The following is a 27681-nucleotide window of genomic DNA, read 5'->3' as shown; positions in this document are numbered from 1 at the left end:
TTTTTTGTGTCTCTATTTCCTTCAGTTCTGCTCTGATCTTAGATATTTCTTGCCTTCTGCTAGCTTTTGAATTCATTTGTTCTTGCTTCTCTAGTTCTTTTAATTGTGATGGTAGGGTGTCTATTTTAGATCTTTCCTGCTTTCTCTTGTGGGCATTTAGTGCTATAAATTTCCCTCTACACACTGCTTTGAATGTGTCCCAGAGATTCTGGTATGTTGTGTCTTTGTTATCATTGGTTTCAAAGAACATCTTTATTTCTGCCTTCATGTCATTATGTACCCAGTAGTCATTCAGGAGCAGGTTGTTCAGTTTCCATGTGGTTGTGCGGTTTTTAGTGAGTTTCTTAATCCTGAGTTCTAATTTGATTGCACTGTGGTCTGAGAGACAGTTTTTTCGTGATTTCTGTTCTCTTACATTTGCTAAGGAGTGCTTTACTTCCAATTATGTGGTCAATTTTAGAATAAGTGTGATGTGGTGCTGAGAAGAATGTATATTCTATTGATTTTGGGTGGAGAGTTCCGTAGATGTCTATTAGGTCTGCTTGGTGCAGGGCTGAGTTCAAGTCCTGGATATCCTTGTTAACCTTCTGTCTTGTTGATCTGTCTAATATTGACAGTGGGGTATTAAAGTCTCCTATTGTTATTGTGTGGGAGTCTAAGTCTCCTTGTAGGCCTCTAAGGACTTGCTTTATGAATCTAGGTGCTCCTGTATTGGGTGCATATATATTTAGGATAGTTAGCTCTTCTTGTTGAATTGATCCCTTTACCATTATGTAATGGCCTTCTTTGTCTCTTTTGATCTTTGTTGGTTTAAAGTCTGTTTTATCAGAGACTAGGATTGCAACTCCTGCTTTTTTTTTTTTTTTTTTTTGGCTTTCCATTTGCTTGGTAGATCTTCCTCTATCCCTTTATTTTGAGCCTATGTGTGTCTCTGCAGGTGAGATGGGTCTCCTGAATATAGCGTACTGATGGGTCTTGACTCTTTATCCAATTTGCCAGTCTGTGTTTTTTAATTCAGGCATTTGGCCTGTTTACATTTAAGGTTAATATTGTTATGTGTGAATACAATCTGTCACTATGATGTTAGCTGGTTATTTTTCCCGTAATTGATGCAGTTTCTTCATAGAATCAATGGTCTTTACAATTTGGCATGTTTTTGCAGTGGCTGGTACTGGTTTTTTCTTTCCATGTTTAGTGCTTCCTTCAGGAGCTCTTGTAAGGCAGGCCTGGTGGTGACAAAATCTCTCAGCATTTGCCTGTCTGTAAAGGATTTTATTTCTCCTTCACTTATGAAGCTTAGTTTGGCTGGGTGTGAAATTCTGGGTTGAAAATTATTTTCTTTAAGAATGTTGAATATCAGCCCCTGCTCTCTTCTGGCTTATAGGGTTTCTTCCAAGAGATCCACTGTTAGTTTGATGGGCTTCCCTTTGTGGGTAACTGGACCTTTCTCTCTGGCTGCCCTTAACATTTTTTCATTCATTTCAACCTTGGTGAATCTGACAATCATGTGTCTTGGGGTTGCTCTTCTTGAGGAGTATCTTTGTGGTGTTCTCTATTTTTCTGAGTTTGAGTGTTGGCCTGCCTTGCTAGGTTCGTGAAGTTCTCCTGGATAATATCCTGAAGAGTGTTTTCCAACTTGGTTGCATTCTCCCCATCACTTTCATACACCTATCAAACGTAGATTTTGTCTTTTCACATAGTCCCATATTTCTTGGAGGCTTTGGTCATTTCTTTTTACTTTTTTTTCTCTAACCTTTTCTTCTCGCTTTATTTCATTAATTTGATCTTCAATCACTGATACCCTTTCTTCCACTTGATGGAATTGGCTACTGAAGCTTGTGTATGCATCACGAAGTTTTCGTGCTATGGTTTTCAGCTCCATCAGGTCATTTAAGATCTTCTCTACACTGTTTAGTTAGCCATTCATCCAACCTTTCTTCAAGGTTTTTAGCTTCCTTGTGGTGGGTTTGAATATGCTCCTTTAACTCAGAGGAGTTTATTACCGACTTTCTGAAGCCTACTTCTGTCAACTCGTCAAAGTCATTCTCCATCCAGCTTTGTTCGATTGGTGGCGAGGAGCTGTGATCCTTTGGAGGAGAAGAAGTGCTCTGGTTTTTAGAATTTTCAGTTTTTCTGCTCTGATTTCTCCCCATCTTTGTGGTTTTATCTACCTTTGGTCTTTGATGTTGATGACCTACCAATGGGGTTTGGTGTAGATGTCCTTTTTGATGTTGATGCTATTCCTTTTTGTTTGTTAGTTTTCCTTCTAACAGTCAGGACCCTCAGCTGCAGGTCTGTTGGAGTTTGCTGGAGGTCCACTCCAGACCCTGTTTGCCTGGCTATCACCAGCAGAGGCTGCAGAACAGCAAATATTGCTGCCTGATCCTTCCTCTGGAACCTTCATCCCAGAGGGGCATCCACCTATATGAGGTGTCTGTTGGCCCCTACTGGGAGGTATCTCCCAGTTAGGCTACACAGGGGTCAGGGACCCACTTGAGGAGGCAGGCTGTCTGTTCTCAGAGCTCAAACGCTGTGCTGGGAGAGCCACTGCTCTCTTCAGAGCTGTCAAACAGGGACATTTAAGTCTGCAGAAGTTGTCTGCTGACTTTTGTTCAGCTATGCCCTGCCCACAGAGGAGGAGTCTATAGAGGCAGTAGGACTTGCTGAGCTGTGACGGGCTCTGCCCAGTTTGAGCTTCCTGGCTGCTTTGTTTACCTACTCAAGCTTCAGCAATACTGGATGCCCCTCTCCCAGCCAGGCTGCCGCCTTGCAGTTCAATCTCAGACTGCTGCACTAGCAGTGAGCAAGGCTCTGTGGGTGTGGGGCCCACTGAGCCAGAAATGGGAGAGAATCTCCTTGTCTGCCAGTTGCTAAGACCTTGGGAAAAGCACAGTCTTTGGGCAGGAGTGTCCCATTTTTCCAGGTACAGTCTGTCATGGCTTCTCTTGGCTAGGAAAGGGAAATCCCATGACCCCTTGCACTTCCTGGGTGAGGCGACGCCTCGCCCTGCTTAGGCTTGCCTACGTGGGCTGTGCCCACTGTCCAAGCAGTCCCAATGAGATGAACCAGGTACCTCATTTGGAAATGCAGAAATCACCCATCTTCTGTGTCGATCACGCTGGGAGCTGCAGACCAGAGCTGTTCCTATTTGGCCATCTTGGAACCTCCTGAAATATGTTTCTTGAGAGCAGGGACTACAAGGTTCAAATTTTAAAGTTTTTAGTATCTTTTTTGGTTTTTAATGTAATGTCTCACAGCACATTCTCGTTCGTCTGCCCTTCTTGATACATATTAGAAGCAGCTTGTCTATCTACAAGAAATCCTGCTGGGATTTTCATTATGATTTGCTATCTGAACCTTAAGATTTCTTTTTAAGAACATCTTAAACTATGAATTCAATTTTGTAAATGGTTAAGGGACTACTTAGGTTACCTATTTGAGCTTGAACAGATTTTGGTAATTTGTGATATTTGAGAAATCGCTCCATTTCATCAGTTGTTAAATTTTTGTGTGTAGGGCTGTTTATAATACTCTCTTACTATCCCTTTAACGTCTGTGGGGCCTACAGTAATATCCCTGCTTTCATTCCTTATACTGCTAATTTTTATCTTTTATTTTTTTCTTTGTCAGTCTTGCTAGAGGCTTATTAATTTCATTGATCTTTTTAAACATCAGCTTTTGGTTTTATTGATTTTCTCCATTTAAGTTCACTGACTCATGCCTCTGTCATCTCCGTTCTGCTATTAGTTCATCCACTGAGTTTTATATTTTGGTTATTGTATGTTAAATTTAAAATTTTCCATTTGGTTCTTTCTATTTTATATGTTCTATTTCTTTGCTGATACATTGTGTTTTAATGTTTGTTTCAAGAGTGTTTATAATTGCCATGCCAGCATTTTTATAATATGTTTTAAAGTCTTCCTCAGGTAATTCCAGCATCTGTAGTTTTGTCATTGGCAACTGTTGATTGTATTTTTCCATGTGAGCTGAGACTTTTGTGTTTCTCCACATGCCAAGTAATTTGGGCTTATACTCCTAGACCTTTGGAATATGACACTATGAAACTTGGTTTTAAGTCCTATGGAGACTGTTGGTATTTTTCTTTTAACAAGCAATTAACCTGACTAGGTTAGGTACAAGTTTTAACTCATCTTCTGTGAGCTGTGGCTCCAATGTTTGTTCAGTTTTAAAGCCTTTACAGTGTTATCTGTATTTGTCCCACCTAGTAATTAGTCTCAGACTGAGGCAGAATTCTATTAGCTCAGTTTTCAAAGTCTTTAGTACACTAATTACGTTAAGAGCCTTGCATATGAAGATAAGGAAGGTGAGCCCACATGTTCATATAAAAGTAATTGGGGTTGTTTTCCTGAACTCTTCTATTACCACTATCTCTCTGGTACTTTCTGTTTCCTTGGGGTTTCCCTTTTTGGAAACCACCCACTTTCCTAATTACTCCACCTCTGGTGCCAGTTAGTGGAAGGGTAGAAAGATGGGAACAAACAGGTCTGGGTTTGGATGCACTCTTTTGCAGCATGAGCTCCACCGAATGGAGAGGAAGTCTCCCTTCCTTTAGAGTTTTGGCTCCTGCAGTCTCCTGTTGGTGGCCACTGTAACAGCTGCCACCATTACTGTGGGATATCTTGGAGTCTGAGGCATGAGAGAATGGACAAAAAGGAGAGGAAAAGACACAGAGGATTCCTGCGTTCTCTCTAAGCTTTGGGAGTTCCTCTTCCTGCAGTTCCAGCCACAATTGGAAGGTACACCTTTCTCTTTCTGTACCACAGTGCTCCTTTCCAGATTTGAGGTTGCATTGGATTCAGGCTGGGGAAGTTGCCGAAGAAAAAAGAAATGCTGACTTGCTGGTAATTTGAATTCTGGTATTCTTCCCCATTCCTCCTTTTTCAGAGTCCTCAAATAGTTACGTCATCTGTTTTGTTCAAGGTTTATTTGTGTTCAATTGGAGAGAAAGGGTGATGTATTTATCCTATCTCACTCAGAACTGGACTTTTATTAAGTTTTCAGGGTTCTTTATATATTCTGGAGACAAGTCCTTTTTCACCTACGTAATTTGCAAGTATTTTCCCTAGTCTATGGCTTATTTTTTATTCTCTTAACAGTGTCTTTTAAAGAACAGAAGTGTTAATTTTGATGTAGTACAATTTATCAATTTTTTCTTTTATGGATTATGCTTTTGAGATAAAGTCTTTAAAAAGTCACAATGGTTTTTTTTTTTTTTTTTTTGGATGGGGTCTTACTCTGTCACCCAGGCTGAAGTACAGTGGCATGAACATGGCTTACTGCAGCCTCTAGCTCCTGAATTTAAGTGATCCTCTTGCCTCAGCCTCCTGAGTAACTGGAACCACAGGCATCTGCCGCCACGCTCGGTTGATTTTAAAACTTTTCTATAGATATGAGGTCTCGCTATGTTGCCCAATCTGGTCTTGAACTCCTGGGCTCAAGCAATCCTCCCACCTCAGCCTCCCAAAGTGCTGGGATTATAGGCTTGAGCCACTGTGACTGGTCTCTCCATGTTTTATTTTAGAAGTTTTATAGATTTAGGTTTTACATTTATGCCTATGATTAATTCTGTATTTTGCTTATGGAATGGGATATAAATTGAAGTACATTTATTTGGATATGGATGTCAAATTGTCTAGCACTATTAACAAAAAGACTTTTTCAACAGTCTTTTCTACACTGACTGCCTTTACACTTTTGTAAAAAAATCAGTTATCCATATATATGTGGTTTTATTTTGGTACTCTATTCTGTCCCATTGATCTATTTATCTCTTTTATTGTGGTAAAATATACTAATATAGTTGTCATTTTAACCATTTGTAATTGTACAATTCAGTGACTTTAAGTACATTCACAATATTGTATAATCATCGCCACTATATACAAATGTTTTTCATCGGTCTCAATGTAAACTCTGTACTCATTCAGTAATAACTCACTATTTCCCCCTCTCCCATCCCTGGTAACCTCTATTCTATTTTCTGTCTCTATGAATTTACCTATTCTAAGCATTTCATATTAGTGGAATCATACAATATTTATTCTTCTGTGTTTGGTTTATTTCACTTAACATAATGTTTTCAAGGCCCATCTATGTTGTAGAATATGTTTAAAAATTAATTCCTTTATCACTAAATAATATTTCATTATATGCGTACGTCACATTTTATTTATCCATTCATCTGTGGATGGACGCTTGGGTTGTCTCCACCTTTTGGCTATTGTGAATAGTGCTGATGTCAACATTGGCCCAAATATCTGTTGAGTCCTTGCTTTCATTTCTTGTAGATATATGCCTAGAGGTGGACTTGCTGGGTCATATGGTAGTTGTATGTTTAACTTTCGAGGGTCTGCTAAAAGATTTTTCACAGTGGCTGCTCCATTTTACATTTCTATTAACAATGCACAAGGACTCCAATTTCTCCATATCCCTATCAACATTTATTTTTCAGCTTAAAAAAATTATAGGCATCCTAGTGTGTGTGAAATGGCATGCCATTGTGGTTTTGATTTGCATTTTTCTAACGACTAATTATGTTGAGCTTCTTTTCAGGTGCTTAATGACCATTCATATATCTTCCTTGGAGAAATGTCTACTCAAGTCCTTTGCCCAGTTTTAATAGGGTTGTTTTATGTTGTTGTTGTTGTTGTTGAGTTGTAGGAGATGTTTATATATTATAGGTATCACTTCCTTATCAGATGTATGATTTGCAAATATTTTCTCCCATTCTGCAGGTTTTCATTTTCTTGATAGTATCCTTTGACGCATGAAAGTTCTTAATTTTGATGAAGTCAAATTGGTTTATTTTTTCTTTTGTTGCCTGTGCATTTGGTGTCACAGCCACTAAATTTTGCCAAATTTAATGCGATGAATATTTTCTCCTCCAATTTTTTTTCTTCTAAGAGTTTTACAACTTAGCTTTTAAGTTTAGGTATTTGACTATTTTAAGTTAACATTTATGTATGGTATAAGATAAGGATCCAAGTTCATTCTTTTATGTGTAGAGATCCAGTTTTCCTAGTACCAATTGTTGAAAAGACTGTCCTTTCCCCATTGGATGGTCTTAGTACACTTGTCAAAAAAATTGACCACGTATGTAAGAGTTTATCTCTAGGCTCTCTGTTCTATTTCATTGCTCTACATGTCTGTCCTTGTGCCAGTGCTATTTAATTTCATAGTAACTTCCACAGTTGGGAAGTGGGAGTCCTCCAACTTTATTTTCTTTTTCAAGATTATTTTGGCTATTTGGGACCCCTTGCAATTCCATATAAATTTGAGGATTATTTTTCCGTTTTTAGGAACAAGATTATTGAAATTTTGATAGAGATTGCATTGAATCTGGAGATTGCTTTGCGAAGTATTTATATCTTAACAATGTTAAGTCTTTCTCTCCAAGAGCTCGGATGTCTTTTTATTTATTTAGGTAGTCTTTAATTTCTTTCAGCAATGTTTTGTTGTTTTCAGTATAGAAGCCTTTCACCTCCAGGGTTAGATTTATTCCTCTGTATTTAATTATTTTAGACGCTATTGTAAATGGAATTGCTTTATTAGTTTTCTTTTTGTATTGTTCATTGCTGGCAAGTAGGAACGACACTAATTTTTTTTGTATTAATCTAATACCCTGCAACTTAGCTGAATTTATTTATCAGCTCTATACCTTTTTTGTGGATTCTTCAGGATTTTCTATATATAGGGTCATATCATCTGCAAATAGAGAGAGGTTTACCTCTTCCTTTCCAATTTGGATGCTTTTTACTTCTTTTTCTCTACTAGCTCTGGCAAGAACTTCAATACAGTGTTGAAGAGCAGTGGTCAAAGAGGACATCTTTATTTTGTTTCTGATCTTAGGGGAGAAGCTTTCAGTCTTTCACCATTGAATGTAATGTTAACCATGGGTTTTTCATAATTACTTTTTATCATATTGAGGAATTTCCCCTCTATTTCTGGTTTTCTGAGAGTTTTATGATAAAAGGGTGTTGGATTTTGTAAAATGCCTTTCTGCATCAATTGAGATTATCTTGTGGTTATCTTCCTTTGTTTTATTAATGTGATGTATTACATTGGTTGATTTTCTTATATTGAACCACTCTTCCATTCCTGGAATAAATCTTACTTGGTCATAGTAAACAATACTTGTTAATATGCTGTTGGATTTAATGTGATAATATTATGTCAAAGATTTTTTTCATCTGTAGTCATAAGGGATATTGGCCTGTAATTTTCTCTTTTTGTGATGTTTTTATCTGGCTTTGGTATCAGGGTAATGCTGGCCGTGTATGAGGAGTTAAAAAGTGTTTCCTCCTCTTCACTTTTTGGAAGAATTTGAGAAAGATTTGTGTTAATTCTTCTTTAAGTGTTTGGTAGATTCATCAGTAAAGCCATCTGGTCCAGGACTTCACTTTTTTGGGAGGTTTTTGAATACTGTTTCAATCTCTTTACTTGTTATAGGTCTGTTAACATTTTCTGTTTCTTTTTGAGTCAATTTAAATAATTTGTGTATTTCAAGGAATTTATTCATATCTTTTAGGTTATCTAATTTGTTTGTGTACAATTGTTCATAGTAGTCACACAGTCCCTTTTCTCTCTGTAAAGTCAGTAGTAATGTCTCCACTTTCTTTTCAATTTTAGTTATTTGCATTTTCTCTTTTTTTTTTGGTCAGTCCAGCTAAAGGTTTTTAAACTTTTTTCATCTTTGCAAAAGACCAACTTTTGGTTTCATTGATTTGCTCTATTTTTTCTATTCTCTATTTTGTTTATCTCTGCTCTGATTCTTATTATTTCCTTCCTCCTACTAGTTTTGGGTTTCATTTGCTCTTCTGCTTCAAGTTCCAGTGGCATAAAGTCAGGTTATTGATTTTAGATCTTCTTTTTTAATGTAGACATTTATACCTATAAATTTCCCTTTAAGTACTGCTTTTACTGCATCCCATAAGTTTTGTCGTGTTGTGTTTTTGTCTCTAGGTATTTTATAATTTCTTTTGTGCTCCTTTTGCCTGTGACTCATTGGTTGTTTGAGTGTTTTGTTTAATTTCAACATATTTGTGAATTTTCCAGTTTTACTTCTGTCACTGATTCCTGTTGTGGTCAGAGAAGATACTTTGTGTGGTATCTATCTTTTAAAATTGATTGAGACTTATTTTGTGGCCTAACATATGGTCTATCTAAGAGAATGTCCTACATGTGCTTGAGATGAATGTTTATGCTGATGTTGTTGGGTAGCGTGTTCTTTATATGTGTTAGGTGTAATTAGTTTATTGTGTTGTTTATGTCCTCTATTTCTTTATCTTGTCTGGTTGTTCTATCTATTATTGAAAGTGGGCAAATGAAGTCTGCTACCATTGTTGTAGAACTGTATCTTTCTTCAATTCTGTCAAGTTTTGCTTCAAAAATTTTGAGGGTCTATTATTAGGTGTGTAAATATTTATAATTGTTTTATCTTCTTGCTATATTTACTATTTTATTAATATGTAACATAATGTTTCTGTCTTTGGAAACTTTTTTGATTTAAAGTCTATTTTGTCAGTTATTAGTACAGCCACTCCAGTTCTCTTTTGGTTACTGTTTGCATGGAATATCTTTTTCTATTCTTTCCTTTTTGATCTATTTGTGTCTTTGATCTAAAGTCAGTCTTTCATAGACGGCATATAGTTGGATTCTAGAGTTTGGCTTTTTTTTTTTGTCAATCTGCCTTTTCTTTGGACAGTTTAATCTATTTATATTTAAAGTAATTACTGATAAAGAGGAATTTATATTTTGCCAGTTGTTTTCTATATGCCTTATAGTTTTTTTTGTATCTCATTTCCTCTATTACTGCCATCTTTTGTGTTTAGCTTATTTTTTGTAGTAAATGTTTTGATTCCCTGATCATTTCCATTTATGTATATTTTACAGGTATTTTTGTGTTTACCATGAGAATTACATTTAACATCCTAACGTTATAACAATCTCATTTAAATTTATACCAACGTAACTTCAATAGCATACAAAAACTCTGCTCCTATATTGTTCCACCCCCACCCTTTCTACTGATGCCACAAATTACATCTTTATACATTGTGTGCCCAATAATATACTAATCTTGTAAAATGTTCTTTCTTAGCTGTCCTAAGAGGAACCAAGGGAGGAAGTGTTCAACCCTGCACCAGTGCTTTAAAGGATCAGCAGAATGTCCCTTACATCAGAGTAATGTGGCATTGGGCAAACCCTAAAGAGTGTGGGGCAAACCCTAAAGAATGTGGATAATGAGAAGGATAAAATGTAGGCTATTTGGGCAACCACATTGTCTCACGTGAAGATATTCCTTCCAGAACTGAACTCCTGACGTCTCTGAGTTTTGTTTTACTAAAGATAAGTCCCTCTTTCCCAGGGGATAGTCTCTGTTTTGGTCTGTCTTCAACTGTATGCAGACTGCAATTTGGGGCTAGCACACAGAAGGCAACATGCTCCTGATCCTTGGGAGTGTGTTCTTGCTGAGTGCACTCAAAAGGAATACAAAGATGAATTATAGGAGATCCCAGTTCCAGAGGGACTATAAGTTTGTGCAGCTGCTCACAACTAACTTACCTTAAAGTGGAATGTATGGCTCTCTCTTATTGGTGACTGGGACATTCTGCCTTGTCCCTCCAGAGCAGCATTTTATGTGATTCCTTTCTGCTTCTCTAGTGCATCTGTGTCCAATACATGTTTGCTGAATTAATGCATTGGTTGGGACATTTGTAGGTTCCCTACAACAATTTACTGCTAGGAGGATTATTTGAACCTAACAAATACATATGCAAATAGATATATTTGTACTTTTGCAAACATGATATGTATAAGTAGTTCCTAGACCAGTGATTTTCAGACCTTGCTACTCATCAGAATCACCTGAGGAACCTTCCCAAAACCCCGATTCCTACGTCCCAACCACAAAGATTATTTTAATGAGTCTGAGGTGGAAGCCAGGAATCTACATTTTCAAAAGCCACCCAGGTAATTCTGATACACAGTCAGCATAGAGAACCACAGCCCTCTGACTACCTAAGAAAATTTAGTAGTCAAAAAAATGTATATGAACTGCCTTCTATTCTTTAGGGAGATTCTATGTTAATATAGCATACGGTCAAGAACACTACCAATGTAGCCACTTCCTGTTATCTTTAGACAAATTACCTAATCGTTCAGAGCTTCAGTTTCTTGATGTGTAAAATAGAGGATATAGGTTTACCATGAGGATTTATGTAAAGCCTTAGCACAGTAGCTGTACTATATAGCATACAGTAAATGTTGGCCAGATTTATTCGGTTGTACACATGAGCCACTGGATTTGTCTGGATGCAGAAGTCTACTGCCGTACACCTTCTTCAGCCAGCTCTTGGGAAAGCGGGGGAGGTTTCCTGGTACCCCAGGAAGTGGGGGATACTAAAGCCATGTCACAGGGAGGGGGCACTATTCTTGGTGCGCCCTTGCTCGCCAGGGTCGGGTTGCTGCTCCGCGCGCGTCCACCAGGGGCCGCTCGAGCTTCCTAAGCTCCGTGCGCCACCCGGCGGCGCACCCGCGCGTGCTCACTCGGAGCAGCGTGCGCCCGGCAATCGCCTCAGCCGCCCCCGCCTTGGCCGCCGCTCCCCAAGCGACTGCCCAAACTAAGCCTCTGTGGCTGGGTACGGGAGCGCTTTGGGGACAAAGATTCTCCCTCAACTGTGGTCTGCATTCCTTTGGCCCGTGGGCTGATCTGGGGCGGGAAGTATTAGCCTCTGAGTTGCGCTGCAGCCGGGGACGAAGGAGGAGGCCGAGCCTGGGGCGGAGTTCGGGCTGACTGGGGCTGGACCGGGCGAGACGCCGCCGCTGCCGCCCGGATGTTGCGATGGCTGATCGGGGGAGGCCGAGAACCGCAGGGACTGGCCGAGGTAAACCCCGGGCGGGTCTGCCCTGCGCCCGTCGAGCTTGCTGGAGGGGCGGCTTCGTTCTGGTTCGGCGTCCCTGGGTTCCGACCGCGGGGACCCGGGCGGAGGCGGGGCTGGCTGCTGAGCTCGTGCCGCGCGCTGTCCTCACGCCGGTGGGGGCGGAGGGCGCGAGAGCCGGAGCTCCTCGGACCCGGCGGGCCCCCATGCGCACCCTGGAGCTGCAGATCCCCGGCCTCGTCCCACGGCTAGCCGAATCGTGAGACCCTGGCTCAGCGACGCTCAGCTGGTCAGCAGTCCTGTTGGGACCTGTGACAACTTAGGGCTTCTAGCTACCGAAACTATCTTCATTTCCACTTAAAAAGTATCCGATTTAGTTAGAAACGAACGAGTTGTGACCGCAGCTTTCCACTTTTGGTTTATTTGAATTGGTGTCTCTTCCTGGCGTCTACTGATACTTGCTCAGGGATTATAAAATTAATTTACTTATCCAAGAACCGAAAAAGGATATAATTATTTTTAAAAAGTAATAATTTGCTTCAAGGTCAAGAACATGATTTTCTAATTAACTGCTGTTTTTGGTTTCATAGTCACACTTTCTTCATGGGCCCGAGTAGTTGAATAGACCGTGTGTAATGAAATTTACATTTGACATGTGAATAAAATGATTTTTGCAGTCTTGAAAATTTTGAGGTCCCAAATTTATTTCGTATGCCACACAAGAACTTTCATGCGCGTCCGTGTGAAGAGACCACCAAACAGGCTTTGTGTGAGCAATAAAAACTTTTAATCCCCTGGGTGCAGGCGATTAGAGTCCGAAAAGAGTCAGCGAAGGGAGATAGGGGTGGGGCCGTTTTATAGGATTTGGGTAGGTAAAGGAAAATTACAGTCAAAGGGGGGTTCTCTGGCGGGCAGGAGTGGGGGTCGCAAGGTGCTCAGTAGGGGAGGTTTTTGAGCGAGGATGAGCTAGGAAAAGGACTTTTACAAGGTAATGTCATCACTTAAGGCAAGGACTGGCCATTTTCACTTCATTTGTGGTGGAATGTCATCAGTTAAGGCGGGGCAGGGCATTTTCACTTCTTTTGTGATTCTTCAGTTACTTTAGGCCATCTGGGTGTATATGTGCAAGTCACCGGGGATGCGATGGCTTAGCTTGGGCTCAGAGGCCTGACAAGAACAGAATTTGTGAATTCCATTTTATTTCTCATAAGAAGTATTTGTTTAGATTGTTAAAAGTAAGAAATTGGATGGTTGAGAGTAGGCAGTCTTCTCAATTTTAACTTCCGCATGTCTTTGCAGTTGAAGGTATGGTCTGTTTTTAAAAATTTCTTATTTCAGATTAATCCTAAATCCTTGAGATTGTGGATTACTGAATAGCCATATATGGTATATACAACATTTTGGATAATTCTGTTTTAACCTGGTTCTTTGGTTAATCATGTTATTTTGCTTAACCAGTTCTCCCATTCCTGGCAAGTTTTCTTTGGAGGGGAAGGAGTTTATACAGTTTTCAAATTTCTCACCACAACCTCTTCTAGAAGGAAGACAGAATAAATACAAAATTAATGCTTTGTGGTGGTGTTTTTTTTTTTTTTGGAAAATATTTATGCATGTTTTAAATTTATATGTTTCTTCATATAAAGGTAATTGTATAACTGCTGTGAATTTGTACATTATCGGAACCTATGATTTTCCCTAATTTATGCAAGAACTTTGTATTCAGGCTTCTCGTTTAAGCAGTGGTTCTCAACTGGGGTGATTTTTGCCCCACAGGAGACATTTGGCAATGTCTGGAGACATTTTCGATTGTCATGCCTTGCAGAGGGGCAGTTCTATTGGCATCTAATGTGTATAGACCAGGGATGCTGCTCAATATCCTATAATGCACAGGATAGTCCTCAACAACAAAGAATTATCTGGGTCAGGCGCGGTGGCTCACGCCTGTAATCCCAGCACTTTGGGAGGCCGAGGCGGGCAGATCACTTGAGGTCAGGAGTTCAAGACCAGTCCGGCCAACGTGGCGAAAACCTGTCTCTACTAAAAATGCAAAAATTAGCTGGGCGTGGTGGTGCGGAAAAAAAAAATTATCTAGCCCAAAATGTCAGCATCAAGTTTGAGAAATCCAGAGTTGATTTCATGCCTTCATTTATTCATTTAGCAAGCATGTATTGAGTGCTTGTAATGGATGAGGCACTGTTTCACTATTTTATGTCTTTGATTTGCAGTTTTGTTTCTGCCACATTTTAACTGAGAAACACACATTCAAAAATGTTGAGTTGGATTGGCCCATTAATTTTTTTAAAGTGAGGTTTAATAGGATACAATTTACATAAAATAAAATTTACCCTTTTTGTAAATTTATTGTGATTTGAAAATACTAAAATTCATGATTCGAATTTGTGGTAGGAGAAGTGTTTTATGTGGAATTGGCAGTTATTTAGTTGATATAAGGATAAATAATATTTAGTAGTAGAACATGATCTCTTAAGGCTTTTAAAATCTTGTGTTCTCAGATGTATACCATGCAGTTATATTCCAATATGGTCTTACAAATCATTTTATCTCTTTTTTGTCTTTTGTTTTTTGCTTTTTTTTTTTTTCTTTCCAATACAAGAAATCTCCTTTACAGACAATAGGTGAAGAACAAACCCAGAATCCCTACACTGAACTGCTAGTACTGAAGGCTCATCATGATATTGTACGGTTTCTGGTACAGTTAGATGACTACAGGTAAGAAACCATAGTGATCTAATTGACTATTGTTTGGGAAGAGGTTTTAGGGAATTTTATGTTAAACACCTTTAAAATTAATACATCTTTTCTAAAAATTTAAAAGCTGTGATCATTAGTAACATTTAGTAGAAATTGAAATTGGCCCCTGCATCTTGATGAAATATATATCTGGAGTCTTTTTTGCCCAAAGTCCGGGTGTCGTGTCTGGTGATTTGAGGGTTATGTTTGTTTGTTTGCATTCTCAGAAATATTCTTAATAGTTTAAAAGAAGTGTATGACTTTAAAATTTGGGTGGGAGTTATAACAGTATATTAAGCAGAACTTGTATTTGAGAAACAAATATGCTAAGTGTTTAAGTATCAGGTACCTACCAAGAATGTTTTATTTTTAGTGGAAGGTAAGTTTAATCCAAAGTATTTGTTATTGATGAAACCACTTGAAAATGTACATTATTCTGTACTTCCTTGCTAACATGTATAATAATTGTGTTTAATATATTTGCAAATAGAGGTGAAGGTGTATAGGCTTTAGGACTGTAGACTAATACTCATATGTATATATGTATATTAAGCCCATATCCAACTGTATATCCTTTGTAGCATGTTTCACCATAACAATTGCATAATTAGTGGTGTAATTCAGTATTTTCATCCTCTCTAAAATGTAAGCTTCATGAGAATGAGGCTATGTTTTTCTTATTCACCATGTTTTCTTAGTACCGAGTACAGTACCTTACATGTAGCAGATAATTCATAGATGGTGGCTGAGTGAATGAATGACTCCCCAGACTACTAAGCATCCACACTGCATGCCATCCTAATCCCCCAACCTCATTTTTGTTGTCTCTACTAGTTTTTCCACTTTCATCTCTAATTTCCTCTTTCGCTTTTGCTGTTTTTTTTCACTCCATGGATGAGTGTTACTATGATTATTCCTAACTCTGACCACCACTTCTGCTGTCTATTAACCTTGTCTTTTCTCTGCTTTCTTTTTTTTTTTTAATTTAATTTTATTTTTTGAATACAGACAGGGTCTCACTATGTTGCCCAGGCTGGTGGGCAACTCCTGGGCTCAAGCTGTCTTCCCACCTTGGCCTCCCAAAGTGTTGGGATTACAGGCATCAGCCACCATGCTCAGCCTTCTCACTGCTCTTTAAATGTCACTCATATTTAGTTGCTTTAACATGTGCAGTGCAGTTCTGACATTACCTGGAGTTAGGTCAGATTCCACAGGTGAAGTGCATAGTCTGTACAACACGCCTCACTGGAGACACTAGCTGCAAGCCATGTATGGGTTTGTAGGCCACTTGCATTTCCAGCTGCTGGCTACAAGTTCCTACTGTTTCTCAGGTCTGATAATTCACTAGAAGGAATCACAGAACTGAGGAAAGCACTATACACAGGATTACAGTTTTATTATAAAAGATACAAATTAGGACCGGCCAAATGAAAGGATGTATATAGGGCAAGGCCTGCGGGTCCCACATGCAAAGCTTCCATGTCTCAAGACTCCTTGCCCTCTTGGCACATCAGTGTGTATCACCAATGCATGAGCACACTTGAGCTTTGGGTGTCCAGAGCTTTCATTAGTAGGCATGATTGTTTGAATCATTGGTCACATAATTGAACTCAATTTTCAGTCCCCACCCTCCCCACTGTGACTGGTAGCACAAAGCCCAAACCTTTAAATTATGTGGTTCATTTTTCCAGCTTGGCCAGCCCCTTCTTGATGTTATCTCAGGGCCCACTGTGAGTTGTTCCGTTAGTATAAACTTAGGTGTGGTCCAAGGGACCCACCATGAATAATGAAGACATTCTTACCACTTGGAAAATTCCAAGGGTTTAGAGACCATAGGAACCAGAGACAAAGTCCAGCAAAGTTATTAAATAGTACTGTGCTTTTAAACTTTTGCTTGAAAAGATTTGTCTCATATATATTACTGGCCTGTCATCACTGTTTTCCTGTTGTGATGCAAGTCAACCAAATCATGGCATGTTAAACAATCATCTACAGCCTTTTTTTTTTTGCAATATTACTTGTTGCTATGTCCTGAGAGACACTCCATTTATTAAAGTGATCATTTTTGAGGGGAACTAATTATTTCTGGAAAGGTAAGATTTTGGACAGCTAAAGTTTTCTTGTGCTATATTTTACCCTAGTAAGTTGTTAGATTAAAGAAAATCTGATAATTTCTTATAATCACTAATACTTGGGTGTTAAGGAATCCTAAAGTTGTTTTGTCTGGGAAAGTTAAATAGTGAATACACAGTATGTGATCAGGTTGTGGACTTTAAATGTTTGAATAAATTGTTAAGAGATCATGTTCATTGCTGTCTTTCCTCTGTGAAATATCCTCTTGGCTATTCCTATCCCATAGTTAGAAGATGACTCTGTAGAAGAGGCCAGCCTATAGAATAATGGTTAGTGTACAAATGCTGACATATATTTGGTTCTATTTTCCCCACAGTGGTGGTCACATATACTTTAGTTGTTTAATGATAGAGTAAATATTCTGTAAAGAGTAAAAAGCCATATGTGAGTATGTTAGTTACCTATTGCTCTGTCAGCTGTCACGCCAAACTTAGTGGCTTAACACAACCCCATCTATTTAGCTCATTATTCTGCAGGATGGCAATTCGGGCTAGGCTCAGCTGGGTGAGTCTGTCTTTGCACCAGGAGCGACTGATCTTGGCTAGGTTCACTTATGCCTCTGTCAGCTGGTAGATTGGCGGGGGCTGGCTGGTTCATTTCAGCTGAGACCTTCAGCTGAAATGACTGTGGTCTCCCTCGATGTGGTTTTTCAGGTGCTTGTTCACATAATGATCGTGGAGTTCTAATAGCAGCAGAAGGGCAAGCCCCAAAGTAAGACACTTTTCAAGTCTCAGCTTGCCTCATGTTTGCTGCTGTTTCATCAGCCAAAGCAAGTTAGGAGCTGGCACAAATTCAGTGAGTGGATAAATAAACTTGACCTCTCATGGTAGAAGTAACTAAGTCCCATTGCTAATGGTGGTGGCAATATTGGGAGGGGGAATAATTTGTGGCCAGTTTGTGGTCTACCACAGTGAATCTAAGATAGATGAAGAAGCCTGCTTTTTGGCTTTTGTAATACAGTGATGATATGACTTCATGATTCACATTTAATTGTTTGAAAAGTCATCAGATTTACATATAATCAACTGTGAAGTTTTTCGGTCATTTGCTGACCTGTAGAACTTTCAGTCTGTATGTTGTTTTTAAAAATTTAATTCTGTAGTGTACTAAAAAAAAAAAAACCCGAAGAGTCATTCTTGGTAAGAAGAACACAGGAAAATCTACAAAGTATAAACATATTATGAACAGAATTAAGAACCGAATGTTTTTACTCCTAATAGTTTAGAATTATCTTTACCATTACATATGTATATTATGCATTGTCAAATTAGAGAAATACCTTTCCAGTTTTAAAATTTTATATCATTGTACTTTTTTTGTTTCTTAGTTTTTGAAGACATTACACTCTGGGTTTTTTTGGTCAGCTGTCATAATCCAGGTTTCACGCTTCAAGTCTTTAGATAATATCATTTTATTGAAAATTTTGCAGAAGGATTTTCTTGTTTTCTCAGTGGCTCAGCTAAAATCAGTGAGTGGAAAATTTTCTCAGATTGGTTTTTGAAGATACCCAATAAATCCTGTGTAACCTAACAGACAGCTGCCTTTTCTGTTCTTCTTTAGTATTTTTTGAACATGAAGTGAGGGTCATATTGATTGGGAGATCACTAAAGAAGGCTAAGCCTCAGCAAGAGTCTTCCAAAAAATGGACTGTGCTAAAATTGCATGTAATACTCTAGCGTTTGACACATTAAACTAAACTGAGTTCATAACACATTTTAAGAAGAGTTTTCTCTGTTGCTCGTTTGACCATTCCTTGCTCCTTCAGGAAACAGACAAGGTTATGTAGGATGGTGATCATGACTGGAAAAGAATCAGATGACCCATGATGAAGTGCCAGACTGGAGAACAAAATGTGCCTCTAGGATGGTTGGTGAAGCTGTACGTTCACAAGAAAGTAAACTCAATATAGCTTGATAATCCACTAAAAATGAACAATATGCTCATTTTTAAGGAAATATTCTCAAGCTAAACATATTCTTTCTTATACACTAACCTTCAGAGAATGGAAATCAGTGTAGTTTAGATCCTAGGATCTGGGTTCCCTGGGAAACAGATAGTCAGTATAGATCCTTCTAGTACCTGGGTTCCCTGAGAAAGAGACACTAAAATGGGGTTAAGCATGCAATAGGTTTATAAGAGAGAAAGCCAATGAAAGGAGAAAGGAGGAAGCAGAATTGGATAAGGGGAGCTGTCTCAGACTCTGATGCAGATGTGACAAAGTTTCTGCCAGCCCAATGGGGACCACTGGAGGAAAGGCTGCTTTTTAAGAGCTCTCTGCTGGATGTAAATAGCTAGGGCTTTGTACAATTGCCTTGCTTAGTTATTTGCTGAGGGTCCTTCATGGAGAACATGCACCTGGCTTCTACTATCTTGCTTACATCCCAGTGACTAGGAGCCGATTGAGCTAGTATAACTTTGGCTTGAAAGCGGAAATGGATCCTGAAGTCAACAGCTGGAGGCAGTCAGATAACTATATTCCTCACAGCTGAGCAGTGAGTCCTGTCTTGAAAGGGGGTCTGGAAGGCAGGTATTGGCGTCTGCCACACTTCCATAGTTGTAAGTTGGTCTATTTTATTTTTAACTTGCATGAACATACTCATTGGCTATGTCTTTGGGCAGCTTTTTAAGAAACTGTAAGTATGCCATTGGTTAATAGTTATTTGATAGCTTGAAAAAGTTAATATTTTTAGAGCTATTAACATACTTATGCCTGGAAAAAAGGGTATAAGCAGAATCCTTTTTATCGCAAATTCCAACAGCTACAATATTAATAACAGACTCCATATCTGGCATTTTTTTTAAAGCACTTATATCCAGTGTGAGTTGACTTTAGACAACTTTATTATAGTAAATTTTACTAAAATCTGTTAACCAAATAACTTTTCCATTTCTAAAACCCCCTAATCCACTGTGTGTGGTGAATGTGTTGATTGAATTTCTGTTGTTTTGGATCGTGCCCTGAATCAAGTAGGGAATTACGGCAGTGTCATCACACAGATGCGTGTGCCACCGTTGCTGCTTTTCTCCTTATTTCTAATAATTTTGTCCTTTCGGCTTGTGTTTTGGAGCTGTAGCTGAATTTTGTTTAGTTGGATAAGATGTTGCAAGGTTTGGGAGGATGACAGGAGTGAGTGAAAAGGTAATTGCTGCTTCATGCAGTAGCATAGAATCAAATTTTAGGATAAGGACAGCAAGTGTCTAACAGTATTTCACTTTCAAATTTGTCATCTTAGCAGTAAAACTCTATAATTTCTAGATAAAATCAGTCTCTCTCAACTACAAAATACCCTTACTCTAGGCATTTGAAAATTATTTTCTTGAACATCTTTAAAATATAGCTTTAAAAATCCATTTGGCAACTTGAGCATAGATACGGGAAGTAACTGCAATGAATTGCAACATATCACATATGTTTAAATCCACGTGTTCATAATCATACTTTAAAAAGATAACTCACCTTTGGAGAATGCTGGGGAACTAACTCATTATTTTGAAAATTGATAAATAAAGGGGCAGAGTCAAAATCTGCCTTTCTTATGTAAACTGTGTCTTGGGATCAGTAATAATTGATGAGAAGAAATTTCTGTGAAGAATTCAAGCTAGGAAGAATGATAGAATTAAAATATTGTGATTTGGCAACCTCTAATGTGTAGAGGAGGAAAACACTTTTCTTCTACGTATCTTAGATTCATTGACCAGGGCTCTACAACTTAGACATACAAAAGACAGGTTAATGAGAGAAAAAGAAGCATATCAATGCATACGTTGCATACACACACACACACACACACACACATACACACACACGAGTGCTCAAGTAACTCATAGGGGTGGTTAAAACTTGGGCTTAGGCTGGGCACGGTGACTCAGCCCTGTAATCCTAATACTTTGGGAGGCCGAGATGGGAGGATTCCTTGAGCTCAGGAGTTTGAGGCTAGCGTGGGCAACATGGCAAAACCATGTCTCTATTAAAAAATACAAAAGTTAGCTGGGTGTGGTGGTGCACACCTGTGGTCCAAGCTACTTGGGAGGCTGAGGTGGGGGGATCACCTTAGCTCAGGAGGTTGAGGCTGCAGTGAGCTGTGATCGGGGCCACTGACTGTAGCCTGGATGACCGAGTAAGACCCTGTCTCAAAAAAGAAAAATAAAACTTCGGCTTATATAGCATCTTAGTAGAACAAGAAATTTGTTGAGTGACAAGACAAAGGAAATCGACTTGGAGTTTCTTGGCGTGCAAATTCTGAGAAGGCAAATATATGATGGAAACTGATGGTAGAGAAGGGGTCATTAGTGAGGTTGGTTTGTGTAAACTCTTGGTGCCATCTCATCTGTGATAAAGGTTGTCATCCCCCTTCTGGTATGGGAAGGGGGGTGGAGGTTGCAGCGGCACTTTCCCAAGGGTGATGTGTGTTTTTTTTTTTTTTTTCAGGTAGATGTGGGGAGGACAGAGCTCAGTTCTGTACCTGCATTTTTTCAGTTGCCTTAAGCTGAAAATAATCATTATGTCAGAGTGGCATAGTTTGGGGTTATGTGCTCTGAACCCCTTCAAATGAAATAATGAATTTAGATGGCCTAAATCATAACATATACACATACACACACAAGATAGCCAGAAATTATATTTCCTGATGGAGTATACAATCTGCCTTTGGGGTGGTCTTACCAAAAAGTCAGATTTGGATCTTATTTAGTCTCTAGATTTAATTATCAATTAACAGAAAATACAGGACAGAGGTGCATGTTGGATAACAGCACAGGAAAAAAATCCAGACTGTGAGAACTCGACAAGACAGGTGACTTTTTTTTCAACAAATAAATTGCAAGGAAAAACAGGTGGAGAAAAAAAATCATTAGAATAAAAGAGATATTAGAGATATATCAACCAAGTGTATTATAGGAGCCTTATTTGGATCCTTCTGTTAAAAAAATTATGATCAGGTAAATTTGATCATTGACTGGGTATTTGATGACATTAAGGAAGTAAATGTTAACTTAGGTGTGATATAAAAGAGTCCTTAGAGATGCATTCTGAAATACTGACAAAATGAAATACAGTGACTAGGATTTGCTTCAAAATAATTTACAGAGGGATTGGACTGGGTGCAGATAAGACACTAGTGGCCATAAGTTGATAATTACTAGAGACAGGCAATGAGTACATGTGGCTTTTTATTATGCCCTTCTCTCCGCTTTTGTATATATTTAAATTCTCCATAACGAAAAGTTAACTATCTGTATTTGAAATAGAGGAAATAAAAATGCCAATTTAAAAGGTATTTATGCCTCTGTATGAAATAAAATGTTTTCTTAGATATTACTAGTGTTCTGAGTGTTCAGTGGAGAACCACCCTTGTTTCTCTTTGAGAACAGAATTTATTGAGAATAGATGTAGGAATCATACAGATGAACATGAACATATCAGCTTCATAAAGGAATAACCGATACAAAGCTGGATTACAGGATATGGCTTTTTTTTTTTTTTTTTGAGACGGAGTCTCGCTCTGTCGCCCAGGCTGGAGTGTAGTGGTGTGACCTCGGTTCACTGCAACCACTGCTTCCCGAGTTCAAGCGATTCTTCTCCCTCAGCCTCCCGAGTAGCTGGGACTACAGGCATGTGCCACCACAACGAGCTAATTTTTGTATTTTTAATAGAGTCGGGGTTTCACCATATTGGCCAGGCTGGTCTCGAACTCCTGACCTTGTGGTCCGCCTGCCTCAGCCTTCCAAAGTGCTGGGATTACAGGTGTGAGCCACCACGCCCGGCCAGGATGTGGCTTTAATATATACCCACAGTAGATTTCCTTACACTTCACCCTGAGTCAGGTAGACTTTTTCAGTGAATCCCTGGGGCAACTGAACAGTTGCCAGCCTCCCATTCAGATACAGGCTTACCTCAAAAATAAGAGCAGACCAGTATGTTCCCTCTCTGAACAGATGAATCTTCAGAAAACCCACAGGGGGCCGGGTACGATGGCTCATGCCTGTAATCCCAGAACTTTGGGAGGCCAAGGCGGGTGGATCACAAGGTAAGGAGTTTGAGACCAGCCTGCCCAACATGGTGAAACTCCATCTCTACTAAACATACAAAAATCAGCCATGCGTGGTGGCGGGTGCCTGTAATCCCAGCTACTCGGGAGGCTGAGGCAGGAGAATCGTTAGAACCCGAGAGGTAGAAGTTGCAGTGAGCTGAGATCCTGCCATTGCACTCCAGCCTGGGCAACAGGGCGAGACTTCATCTCAAAAACAAAACAAACAAAAAAAAAACCAGAAAACCCACAAGGGTCTGAACTAAGCATGCCTAATTCATTGTCTCAAGCAAGTGGGGCAGAGAGAGACCAAGAATGTTTCCCTAGTAGTAGGAGTCCTCCATGGCAACTTGAGTGCAGGGGAATGGAGGTTCACCTAATAGAAGTCACAGAGATTTTTTTGGTATTCTAATACTGTAACCTTGATGTGTACTTTAGCTTTCTATCTGTGATTTGGGGAGGGCAGAACTTATCAAACGTTTTACCTTTGCAAATAACCATGGGAACTATGAAATCTTTATTTGTGAGCTAAAAAAGGACCTTAGACTTTTAGATGTTAGAGTTGTGTTAATATAATACATTCTTTTTTAAGGAAAAGAAATTAATGTTGAAGAAGATCTAATGAAGGAATTAGTTGCGTCAGCATCTATGGCTCCTGAAAATGCTTTGAAGTTTCCTTCAACTGCTTTACAAGTCTCTATCTGGATGCTTCTCTAATTTTCTTCAAGTACTTCTAGCATACAAACATATACTTTAAATGAAAATTGTGATTTTTTTTTGTTATACTTTAAGTTTTAGGGTACATGTGCACAACGTGCAAGTTAGTTACATATGTATACACGTGCCATGTTGGTGTGCTGCACCCAGTAACTCATCATTTAACATTAGTTATATCTCCAAAGGCTGTCCCTCCCCACTCCCCCCACCCCACAACAGGCCCCAGTGTGTGATGTTCCCTTTCCTGTGTCCATGTGTTCTCATTGTTCAATTCCCACCTATGAGTGAGAACATGCTGTGTTTGGTTTTTTGTGCTTGCGATAGTTCGCTGAGAATGATGGTTTCCAGCTTCATCCATGTCCCTACAAAGGACATGAACTCATCATTTTTTATGGCTGCATAGTATTCCATGGTGTATATGTGCCACATTTTCTTAATCCAGTCTATCATTGTTGGACAGTTGGGTTGGTTCCACGTCTTTGCTATTGTGAATAGTGCCACAATAAACATATGTGTGCATGTGTCTTTATAGCAGCATGATTTATAATCCTTTGGGTATATACTCAGTAATGGGATTTCTGGGTCAAATGGTATTTCTAGTTCTAGATCCCTGAGGAATTGCCACACCAACTCCCATAATGGTTGAACTAGTTTATAGTCCCACTAACAGTGTAAAAGTGTTCCTATTTCTCCACATCCTCTCCAGCACCTGTTGTTTCCTGACTTTTTAATGATCGCCATTCTAACCAGTGTGAGATGGTATCTCATTGTGGTTTTGATATGCATTTCTCTGATGGCCAGTGATGATGAGCATTTTTTCATGTGGCATTTGGCTGCATAAATGTCTTCTTCTGAGAAGAGTCTGTTCATATCCTTCGCCCACTTGTTGATAGGGTTGTTTGTTTTTTTCTTGTAAATTTGTTGGAGTTCATTGCAGATTCTGGGTATTAGCCCTTTGTCAGATGAGTAGGTTGCAAAAATTTTCTCCCATTCTGTAGGTTGCCTGTTCACTCTGATGGTAGTTTCTTTTGCTGTGCAGAAGCTCTTTAGTTTAATTAGATCCCATTTGTCAATTTTGGCTTTTGTTGCCATTGCTTTTGGTGTTGTAGTCATGAAGTCCTTGCCTATGTTCTGCCTTGCCTATGTCTTGCCTTGCCTATGTCCTGAATGGTATTGCCTAGGTTTTCTTCTAGGGTTTTTATGGTTTTAGGTCTAACATTTAAGTGTTTAATCCATCTTGAATTAATTTTTGTATAAGGTGTAAGGAAGGGATCCAGTTTCAGCTTTCTACATATGGCTAGCCAGTTTTCCCAGCACCATTTATTAAATAGGGAATCCTTTCCCCATTTCTTGTTTTTGTCAGGTTTGTCAAAGATCAGATGGTTGTAGATATGTGACATTATTTCTGAGGGCTCTGTTCTATTCCATTGGTCTATGTCTCTGTTTTGGTACCAGTACCATGTTGTTTTGGTTACTGTAGCCTTGTAGTATAGTTTGAAGTCAGGTAGCCTGATACCTCCAGCTTTGTTCTTTTGGCTTAGGATTGTCTTGGCAATGTGGCTCTTTTTTGATTCCATATAAACTTTAAAGTAGTTTTTTCCAATTCTGTGAAGAAAGTCATTGGTAACGTGATGGGGATGGCATTGAATCTATAAATTACCTTGGGCACTATGGCCATTTTCACGATATTGATTCTTCTACCCATGAGCATGGAATGTTCTTCCATTTGTTTGCATCTTCTTATTTCATTGAGCAGTGGTTTGTAGTTCTCCTTGAAGAGGTCCTTCACGTCCCTTATAAGTTGGATTCCTAGGTATTTTATTCTCTTTGAAGCAATTGTGAATGGAAGTTCACTCATGATTTGGCTCTCTGTTTGTCTGTTATTGGTGTATAAGAATGCTTGTGATTTTTGCACATTGATTTTGTATCCTGAGACTTTGCTGAAGTTGCCTATCAGCTTAAGGAGGTTTTGGGCTGAGACAATGGGGTTTTCTAGATATACAATCATGTCATCTGCCAACAGGGACAATTTGACTTCCTCTTTTCCTAATTGAATACCCTTTATTTCCTTCTCCTGCCTGATTGCCCTGGCCAGAACTTCCAACACTATGTTGAACAGGAGTGGTGAGAAAGGGCATCCCTGTCTTGTGCCAGTTTTCAAAGGGAATGCTTCCAGTTTTTGCCCATTCAGTATGATATTGGCTGTGGGTTTGTCATAGATCGCTCTTATTATTTTGAGATATGTCCCATCAATACCTAATTTATTTAGAGTTTTTAGCATGAAGCGTTGTTGAATTTTGTCAAAGGCCTTTTCTGCATCTGTTGAGATAATCATATGGTTTTTGTCGTTGATTCTGTTTATATGCTGGATTATGTTTATTGATTTGCGTATGTTGAACCAGCCTTGCATCCCAGGGATGAAGCCCACTTGATCATGGTGGATAAGCTTTTTGATGTGCTGCTGGATTCGGTTTGCCAGTATTTTATTGAGGATTTTGGCATCGATGTTCATCAGGGATATTGGTCTAAAATTCTCTTTTTTTTGTTGTGCCTCTGCCAGGCTTTGGTATCTGGATGATGCTGGCCTCATAAAATGAGTTAGGGAGGATTCCCTCTTTTTCTATTGATTGGAATAGTTTCAGAAGGAATGGTACCAGCTCCTCTTTGTACCTCTGGTAGAATTCGGCTGTGAATCTATCTGGTCCTGGACTTTTTTTGGTTGGTAAACTATTATTGCGTCAATTTCAGAGCCTGTTATTGGTCTATTCAGAGTTTCAACTTCTTCCTGGTTTAGTCTTGGGAGGGTGTATGTATCGAGGAATTTATCCATTTCTTCTAGATTTTCTAGTTTATTTGCATAGAGGTGTTTATAGTATTCTGATGGTAGTTTGTATTTCTGTGGGATCGGTGGTGATATCCCCTTTATCATTTTTTATTGCATCTGTTTGATTCTTCTCTCTTTTCTTCTTTATTAGTCTTGCTAGCGGTCCATCACTTTTGTTGATCTTTTCAAAAAACCAGCTGCTAGATTCGTTGATTTTTTGAAGGGTTTTTTGTGTCTCTATTTCCTTCAGTTCTGCTCTGATCTTAGTTATTTCTTGCCTTCTGCTAGCTTTTGAATGTGTTTGCTCTTGCTTCTCTAGTTCTTTTAATTGTGATGTTAGGGTGTCAATTTTGGATCTTTCCTGCTTTCTCTTGTGGGCATTTAGTGCTATAAATTTCCCTCTACACACTGCTTTGAATGTGTCCCAGAGATTCTGGTATGTTGTGTCTTTGTTCTCGTTGGTTTCAAAGAACATCTTTATTTCTGCCTTCATTTTGTTATGTACCCAGTAGTCATTCAGGAGCAGGTTGTTCAGTTTCCATGTAGTTGAGTGGTTTTGAGTGAGTTTCTTAATCCTGAGTTCTAGTTTGATTGCACTGTGGTCTGAGAGACAGTTTGTTATAATTTCTGTTCTTTTACATTTGCTGAGGAGTGCTTTACTTCCAACTATGTGGTCAATTTTGGAATAAGTGCAATGTGGTGCTGAGAAGAATGTATATTCTGTTGATTTGGGGGTGGAGAGTTCTGTAGACGTCTATTAGGTCCACTTGGCGCAGAGCTGAGTTCAATTTCTGGATATCCTTGTTAACTTTCTGTCTCATTGATCACTCTAATGTTGACAGTAGGGTGTTAAAGTCTCCCATTATTGAATGGCGTGAACCTGGGAGGCGGAGCTCGCAGTGAGCTGAGATTGCGCCACTGCACTCCAGCCTGGGCGACAGAGCGAGACTCTGTCTCAAAAAAAAAAAAAAAAAAAAAAGTATGTCTCCCATTATTATTGTGTGGGAGTCTAAGTCTCTTTCTAGGTCTCTAAGGACTTGCTTTATGAATCTGGTTGCTCCTGTATTGGGTGCATATATATTTAGGATAGTTAGCTCTTCTTGTGAATTGATCCCTTTACCATTATGTAATGGCCTTCTTTGTCTCTTTTGATCTTTGTTGGTTTAAAGTCTGTTTTATCAGAGACTAGGATTGCAACCCCTGCCTTTTTTTGTTTTCCATTTGTTTGGTAGATCTTCCTCCATCCCTTTATTTTGAGCCTATGTGTGTCTCTGCACGTGAGATGTTTTTCCTGAATACAGCACACTGATGGGTCTTGACTCTTTATCCA

At 39.0% G+C, this 27681-nt stretch overlaps 1 protein-coding gene across 3 annotated transcripts in view; it reads left to right on the top strand.

Annotated features, from left to right (window-relative positions):
- Positions 1–27681, top strand: part of WDR41 (WD repeat domain 41) — a 191218-nt gene that overhangs the window by 119306 nt on the left and 44231 nt on the right. The window contains exons 1-2 of one of the 3 annotated variants that reach the window (XM_055232609.2): positions 11528–11906; positions 14515–14630. In XM_055232609.2, coding sequence (XP_055088584.1) covers positions 11856–11906; positions 14515–14630 — 167 coding nt within the window. In that variant the 5' untranslated portion in view covers positions 11528–11855. Of the gene's footprint in view, positions 1–11527; positions 11907–14514; positions 14631–27681 lie in introns of those variants that run through there. The other 2 variants (XM_063612159.1, XM_055232611.2) reach the window with 2 other exon arrangements.

The sequence above is a fragment of the Symphalangus syndactylus genome, chromosome 11 (assembly GCF_028878055.3).
Source record: "Symphalangus syndactylus isolate Jambi chromosome 11, NHGRI_mSymSyn1-v2.1_pri, whole genome shotgun sequence".
NCBI lineage: Eukaryota > Metazoa > Chordata > Mammalia > Primates > Hylobatidae > Symphalangus > Symphalangus syndactylus.
This window is presented reverse-complemented; position numbering and strand designations above follow the sequence as displayed.